Raw genomic sequence first — 7,598 nt, 5'->3', positions numbered from 1 at the left:
AAGGCTCTGGTTCAAAAGCAGGCAGCCCATTTCTTTCCTCTGGGGAGGGCAGAGTGTAGTGATGCGGAGATAGGCAGTACTTGGTGGGGTTCCAGGAGCTATGACCCACAGGACTCCCACAGGCCCCGCCTCCCAAAGATTCCGCTTCCTCCCGGGAGCACCACCCTGTGTGCCACGCTCAACATCAAACCACGACGATCTCACGGAGTCTCCTGCACACTGTTCACTGTAGCCGAATGTGCAACAATCCCTCATCAATGTGTCCAACAACAGGGGAGTGAAAAGTTACAATGTAAGCTAGCTATGGGATAGAATAGTATTTATTCACAGCAACTGAAAGAGGAAAACAAGGGGCAGAGTGATACCAGGTAGGGCCACAGTGACGCAGAATTTTAAAAGAACCCACAAAATAACAATGCTTTATTTACTGATGCTTAGAAAGAAGAAAGCTGCTTTTGGAAGATACACCCTGCATTTATTAAAGCGGTTGCCTCTGAGAGGGGTTAGAAGAAAGTACAGCAAGCAGATGTGAAAGGAGATTTAAATTATAGTTGTAGTTTTTGTCTGGTTTTATAAAAGCATAAAAAAATAAATAAAAAGCAACAACACTTAGAAGCCTGTAAGACTAAACTACTGACTGTCAGTACTAAGTGGATGTATTAGGGGTCCATTACAGTACTTTTCATACTTTAAAACTTTTTTCTTATGAAAATAATTGTGTAAATTTTTATGATTTTTTTCTCCTGAAATTTTTATGAATGAAAATCTTTTTTTTTAGAAAAATCTTTTTGTTAAGCACTTTTTCCTTTTATAATTTGTGTGTGTGTGTGTGTGTGTGTGTGTGTGTGCTACTAGGGACTGAACCCAAGTTCTCTGCACTAAACCTCCAGCCCTATAAAAACTTTTTTTTTTTTTTTGGTACTGGGGATCAAACTCGGGACCTTGTGCTTGTAAGGTAGGTGGCGGAACCACTGAGCTAAATCCCCAGCCGTGTAAAAACATTTTTTAAAAAACTTTTGAAACAGGATCACTCTACATTGCTGAGCTTCCCAGGCTGGGTTTGAACTTGCAACCTTTCTGCCTCAGCTTTCCGAGTAGCTGCATTCACAGACAGCCATGATTATGGGGAATTCAGGAGAGCTCAGTGCTGAGTTGTTCTGGGGGAAGTGAGGTGGGGCTCTGGCTCCTTCCCCCCAGGGTGGGTGCCTCTATCACTTGCCAGCCATGTGACACCAGCAAGGGGTTTCCCCCTCTGTCAGCATCATGCCCGGGCTGTGGAAAGCACAGAGTGAACTGGCTCATTACCCCATCACCCCGGCAGCATCCTTCCCTGTGCGGGCCCCACCGGGAAGGGCAAAGTGGCAGGTGTGTCCTTCAGAGTCACATTTCCACCAGGCCTCCAGCAGCCCCCCGCACATGACCGACTGCACCCCAGCCCCACGGAGCAGGAAGTCGGGGCACAGGGAAAGAAGCCCCGTGTCCCACAGCCTGCCTGTGCCTTTTGTCCTCAGAGGCTCCTGCCTGGGATCAGGGGCCCCCAGGACACCCTCTCCCTGCAGGACAGGTTGGAGGGGGCTGCACCGGAGAGAGACCAGAAGAGAACGGAGCCGAAGAGAGGAGGCCACGTGACAGAAAACGTACTCTACACGGATTCTGACAGGGCCTGGGTGTATCCATCACACACCGCTGTGATAATGCTGCTTAACAAGCAGTCCCCAAAGTTGGGGGCTTTAGGCAGTCACCATTCTCCTAGTGGGTCTGCAGGTCACCTGATTTGGACGGGCAAATGTGTCCTTTTCAGACTTGGGTCCTTTCTAGGTCTCTTTCTGTTGGCCGAGGCGGGTCCCAGGACCAGTGCAACTTCTGTGGGAGGGAGGAGCTGCAGAGCCTGCCGGGAGAGGGTGTAGGGGCTGGGGACAGGGGTGCAGTCTGCCACCTGCTCCCTGCCCGAAGCCACCCTGGGTGGAGGCCGCTTTGGAGGTGAGGAGCTCCTGAGGCCCAGAGAGTTAAGAGGTTTTCTCTGCGGGGCCCCCAGGACACGGTGGGCCTATGGTCACACCTCTTGGTCTCTAGAATTCTGCTGCCCGGACCCGGTTCTGTGCCCCTTCAGGGTCAGATGGAAGGGTCCCAGGATGCCCAAGGGGGCAGGACACATGTGTGGGGTGTGCAGGGACATGGAGAGGCAGACCCGAGGCCAGGAACAGGAAGAGAGGGAGAGGGAGGAGGGAGGGAGGGAGGGAGGGACAGAGAGAAAAGGTGGCGAGGAGGAGTTAGTTAATTTTTTTATCAAACTCAGGAATACTAGAGAAAAACCCTACACGCAGTGCTGTATTTTTAGCGCTAAATGGTGCTAAAAGCATTTTCTGACACACTTTGGAGTAGGAGAGCCGCTTCATTTGGGAGCAGAAGTTAAGCTAAGCTGTGTCACTTAGGTTTTTCACTGGGCCTTGCTGAGTGCACTTGCTGGAAAGATCGGCTGCTTGCTGCTGCAATTGTCTGTTGTCCCCAAGTTACTTTAAAAGGATGCTCGGTCCCTGGGAGAGCAACCAGAGCACAGAGCAGACCACCAGCCTAGCCAAACTGTAGCATCCAAGGCGGGGAAGGGAGGATGCCAGGTCATTTCTATTTCATCTGGAAGGAGCCAAGGCAGTCAGCTTCCTGGAGTCCAGGGAATCCTGAAGGGCTCCAGGAATACTGAGACATCCTTATTCCTAAGCAGGAGACAGGAGAGTTTGTCTCTGCACCATGTCTGGATGCAGTGAGACACCTGCGTCCTGGCAGCCTCTTTGTGCTGCAGAGGGGCCTTGCCTAGGGCAATGCTGACATCTATGGCATGCGCTGTGCGCCAGGCAGGCCCTGAGGGGAGCATCAGCTGAAAGTGTCCTAGCTCTTCCTAGTCTGGGAGCTGCCAGATTCAGGCCTGGTCCCAGCAGGGCAGGGTGGTGGGGTCAGAGGACAATGACACAGCATGGGGAGTCCTATGGGATCAGAGGCCTCTCCCCCATGCTGGGTCTCCCGCTGCACCCCCAGAGCCTTCCTCTCAGGGCTGGGCCTCTTCCTCCTAGCCGAGGCAGCACAGTGGAAGCCTCATCTAGTTCTCTGGTAACTGGGCAGGCACTACAGGCCCATTTCCAGGAAGAGAACAGGACAGGAACACAGCGGCTGGAGACCGCAGAGCCCAGGGTGTGGGCAGTGAGTACAGGCAGAGCCCACCTGGGGACAGACAGTGGGGACGAAGGGAGCTGGAAGGAGAGCCAGCCGGCTGGAGGGACACAGCCCGAGAGGGGCCCAGGGCGCCTGCACCGTCCTCAGGCCCTGCTCCTACCCGGACTGGGTTCTCGGGGGTAACAGGGAGACTCGGGAACCAGAGAGGAGGGGGTGTGCGCCACCCCGGCAGCCTGTCCAGCAAGGACCACGCTCCTTTTAAGAAATTATACAGAACTTTATTAAATAAAACAAGGAGAAAGGATCGTACGGACATCCAGGTTGTCAGTGTGAGCCCAAGTAGTAGGCAAGGCACAAGTCACCCGCGTTCCAGCTCCAGACATCACCCGTGGCGTGGCCAGAGGACCGAGGTGGTTCACACTTGACCTTCGGAGGCAGACGGGCCCTGTGGAGTCTGGAGGCGCGGTGTCCCTGTGTGGCCGGCTCCGGGCAGCCTCCAGGTCTCCCTGAGGGTGGCGCAGCCTTATGGCCGAGCAGAGGGCCTGGACTCCCCGGGTCTGAGCTGACAGAAGCGGGGCAGAGGAGGGCTCCTCCTCGGGGTGTCCTTCCTGGACGGCGGGCTGGCCTTCGGGCCTGTTGGGAAGCTCCCCGGGGCCCGGGCCGGCAGGGAGGCAGCTGACCTGGAGAGGCCGCCTCCCTCTGTGCCGGGTGGCGAAGGCTCAGATCTGCTGAGGTACTGCGGCGTCCCACCTCGCAGGGATAGGCGGCGTCACAGAACAAATGGGGCGGGAGGTCCCTGCTACCAGCCTGAGGATAACCCCGCGCTATCCGTGGAGGAGCCAGGCAGGGATGGGGTAGAGGTTTCCCCCTGGGGACGGCCCAGCAGGGATGAAGCCACATCCACTGAGTGTCTCGGCAGCTTGTGAAGCACGGGACCAGAGGATGAAGGCTCTTCACAGTGGGCTCCACTCGCCAGGGGCTCCAGGGCCAAAGCGAGCAGGCCTGGAGCAGTCATATTCATTCGCCCACATTTCCTAGTAGCAGCCAGACTAGGGGAAATCCCACACCGGGGGCTAAGCTCAGTGGTAGAGCCCTTGCCTAGCAATGCCAAGGCCCTGGCTTCCATCCCCAGCACCACACACACACACACACACACACACACACACCCAAACCCCAAAAGCGACCAGAAAATCCTTTCCCTGAGACCACTACAGTAACATCATCTTCAGATACCTTCTAACAAGAGTTTGCCACTGCTCCAAGTGTTTAGGAGACAGTGGTTTGCAGCAACGCTAAGAAAATTAAAACACAATTAGAACGGTGTCCAGAAATCCTACAGTCACGCATGATGGAAAGAGCCAGACAGTCTTAGCTCTGCAAGACTTGGAAGGGTTTTTCTGTTGTCTGAGACAGTGTCTCCCTCTATGGTCCAGGCTGGCCTTGAACTTCTGACCCATCCGACTCAGCCTCGCAAGTGCTGGGATGCCAGGTGTGCACCACCACATCCAGCTCTGGAAGGGAAATTATGTAAAACAAACCTAAAACTCCTACATGTGAGAGTAAGCTACTAAGCACAACTAGACCTCCACACTATGAAAGCAGAGAGGCAGCGAGGGCGGCCTTGTTCCAGCACAAAGGTGGCAGGGGCATCCCTGCTGCCAAGGCGTCCGTGGGAAGCTGACATCTGCACCAGACTCTGGACGCTGCCTAGCGGGAGGCGTAGGCCGGGCTCCAGAGCCCTGAGGGAGGGCTGGCTTTGCGAGCAGGAGGCAGTGCGTGGTAAGGGCTCGGTGACGAGGCAGCGAAATCTAGGGAGGAGACAGGAAGTGAGTGTCATGGGTCGCTGGACATCTCTCCAGAACTCATCAGCCAGTTCTAGTGTCTGACATGCTTGCTACACCAGGGGCACTTTCCTAACAAAGTCCAGAGCCTGCCCTGGGGGCTTGCAGAGCCGACACACAAGGAGCCGACACTCAGTCTGCAGTGCCCAAGCTGTGCAGCCGTCCAGAGCGGTCCTGTGTGTCTCCATCCCACTTGAGGGTCCTCCGCCCTGCACAAGACAGGCTGAGCAGCCCCTAAGAGTCCTATGGGGGGCTCTGAACAGGCTCCGAGGGGCCTTAGGAATGTTTTGAAAGCGACATAGCTTTGTGAGAAGGAGCCTGTCCCAGGGAATGAGATACCACACGCATCCCGGTGAGGACGGCTCAGCTGGCTTCTGTCGCTCTCCTGCCAGGCAGATCCTTCAGGGGGCGCTGGCCCGCCTGATGGTGCCCGGCTTTGTAGGAGTCACCCTAGGGTCCTCGCTCCTCCAGCAGGCTCTGCCTGAGACATGGTAACACCAGCTGGGCCGGCCTTGTCTCCCACACGCCCCAAGGGCAGACAAGGCTCAGAGCCCACCCCACCCTCCGCCCCACGGCTCCTGGTCCTTCCCTAAGGCCGGGCCTGGTGGTGCCTGGCTGGGGGGCGACTCACAGAGTGAACTGGGCTGTGGGCTGGCTCCGGGCATGAGGGCTGGAGGCGCGGTGAGCTCCCGGGGCACGGAGACCTTGTGGTAGGCTGCAGGAAGCACAGCTGGTGAGGGTAGGGACGGGACAGACCGCCCAGAAACACCAGAAGTAGATGCCCGCCTTACCTATGATCATGACTGCTGTCCCGGCCAGCAGGGCAAAGAGTGTGAAGAACATGACTTGGTAGGAATCGAGGAAGTGCTGGAAGAGGCTGCTGCCATCTGCCAGTGCGGAGAGAGCAGTTAGCAAGCCCACCAGGCCGCCTACCCGCATGGTCCCACCATGCAGCGGGGACAGCCGTGCTCAAGCAGCCTGAGACAGGAGAACAGGGTCTTCCCAGGGTCCTGCGCTGCCGCCCGGGCTCCAGCCCCTCCTCTTGGAGCTCTGCCAGGACTCAGCTTCCTCCTGGGCACACTCTCCCCCTGCCATCGCTCCAGGTGGGCAGGTGGGTTCTGTGCCTGCTGTGCCGGGAGGGCCAGGCTGCTCCAAAGGCAAGGGAGGCAGTTCTGACGAGGACCTCACGGAGACCAGTGCATCCTGGCCGAAGGCGTGCTTCCTTCCCCAGCCTCATCCCCAAGCCCCGCCACCGAAACCCCCCCGGTCAGAGACCCAGCGCTGCCTTTCTCCTCCCTCTGCACACACCCCTCCCGCCGTGAGGAGGAAGGACGGGCTCCTCACCTCACCTCACAGGGCTCTCCTGTCCCTCTCAGGCCACCCCCAACCAGGCAGACAGCGCTGCCCAGGCCCCTGCTCTGCTCTGCTCTGCTTAGGAAAAAGCGCCCCATGCCCAGCCCAGGGTCTGTCACACTGGCTGCACGACTCTGCCCTGGCTGATCCTTGGAGATCAGTGACACAGCCCTTCTGTGCTGGCCCCTGCTGCCACAGGGAAGACACACAGCCCTTTCCTCGGAACAGCTTTGGAATTACTCTTTCCGCTTGCATCTGCAATTCTGAGTCCTCTCTACACAGGATCTAGCCTGTGACAAGTGACGAGCGGTGACTACAGAATAAGAGGCCCCATCACTCAGCCGAGCATCTATTGTGCCTCAGGGCTCTGCTCTAGGTGCGGTCCCCACATGCTTAGCCTCGGTTGCAGGGGTTGGGCAGGGACCCTAATAATGAACTGTTTTCTAAAGGCTGCCAGTGGCAACTGTGCCAGCAAAAAAAGAAAAGGGCCAGGTGCTGGGAACGTGGCTGTGATTTCAGTATTCACCAAGACACGGTATTGCTGGGTGGCTTAGAGGTCAAGGGGGTCTGGGGGCGGCGTCGTAGGCAGATGGATGCCTGGAGGCTTAGGGCTTGCGTTCTGGAAGCAGGACGGAATGTGGTGGGGCAGGAGTGCTGGGATGGACAAAGGAGTCAGAATGGACGAGGAAGGCAGAGGGCCGAGGGCCTGGGGGTCTGGGGCCATCGGGGGATGGGGCTTTGCCCGGGGATGGTGGGCTGTGCAGGCTGCTGAGCAGAAGGTTGCCTTGCTGGGAGCAGACGGGTAGCGGGGAAGTAGCGACTGTCACCTCGGGGACATTCTGCACCTGTGACTCCTCCAATTCTCACACTGCAGGTTTCTATTGATACCCGAGATGGTGCTGGCCCGTCCCTCCCTTTCCTACCCTGTGACTCACAGGGGCCGGGCCCGTGGCGGTCCATCACGAAGGCCACGGTGACAGGGATGGTGATGGCCTGGTTAGTGGCAGGGCTCGAGAAGGTCAGGGCCGTGGACAGAGGCCCCTGGCTGCCGGCCGCAGGGTCTGAGATGCCAACCGTATACGTGATGAAGCTGGGTAACCCCAGAGACTTCTCCTTTGCAAAGGCCAGCACGGCTGGAGACCCGGACTTCACCTGAGAGAGAAGTCAGGGCTGGGGTGTGCGCACTGCAGCAGCCCTTGAGCTGGACACGGGGCAACCCCTTCCTGGGCCCAGGGGACA

General features: G+C 57.4%; 1 protein-coding gene across 3 annotated transcripts in view; it reads right to left on the bottom strand.

Moving 5' to 3' along the window:
- Positions 1 to 3,452: 3,452 nt before the first annotated feature.
- Positions 3,453 to 7,598, bottom strand: part of Nup210 (nucleoporin 210) — an 80,924-nt gene continuing 76,778 nt past the window's right edge. For all 3 annotated transcript variants that reach the window (XM_033759802.1, XM_010617244.3, XM_019206509.2), the window contains 4 exons: positions 7,295 to 7,511; positions 5,798 to 5,893; positions 5,638 to 5,721; positions 3,453 to 4,973 (listed from right to left, as the gene is read on the bottom strand). In XM_033759802.1, the coding sequence (XP_033615693.1) occupies positions 4,873 to 4,973; positions 5,638 to 5,721; positions 5,798 to 5,893; positions 7,295 to 7,511 (498 nt within the window). In that variant the 3' untranslated portion in view covers positions 3,453 to 4,872. The remainder of the gene's footprint in view (positions 4,974 to 5,637; positions 5,722 to 5,797; positions 5,894 to 7,294; positions 7,512 to 7,598) is intronic.

This window comes from Fukomys damarensis, unplaced genomic scaffold (assembly GCF_012274545.1).
Source record: "Fukomys damarensis isolate Sample0158 unplaced genomic scaffold, DMR_v1.0_HiC HiC_scaffold_37, whole genome shotgun sequence".
Taxonomy (NCBI): Eukaryota; Metazoa; Chordata; class Mammalia; order Rodentia; family Bathyergidae; genus Fukomys; species Fukomys damarensis.
Note: the sequence above shows the minus strand (reverse complement) of the source record. Positions and strands in the feature narration are given on the sequence as shown.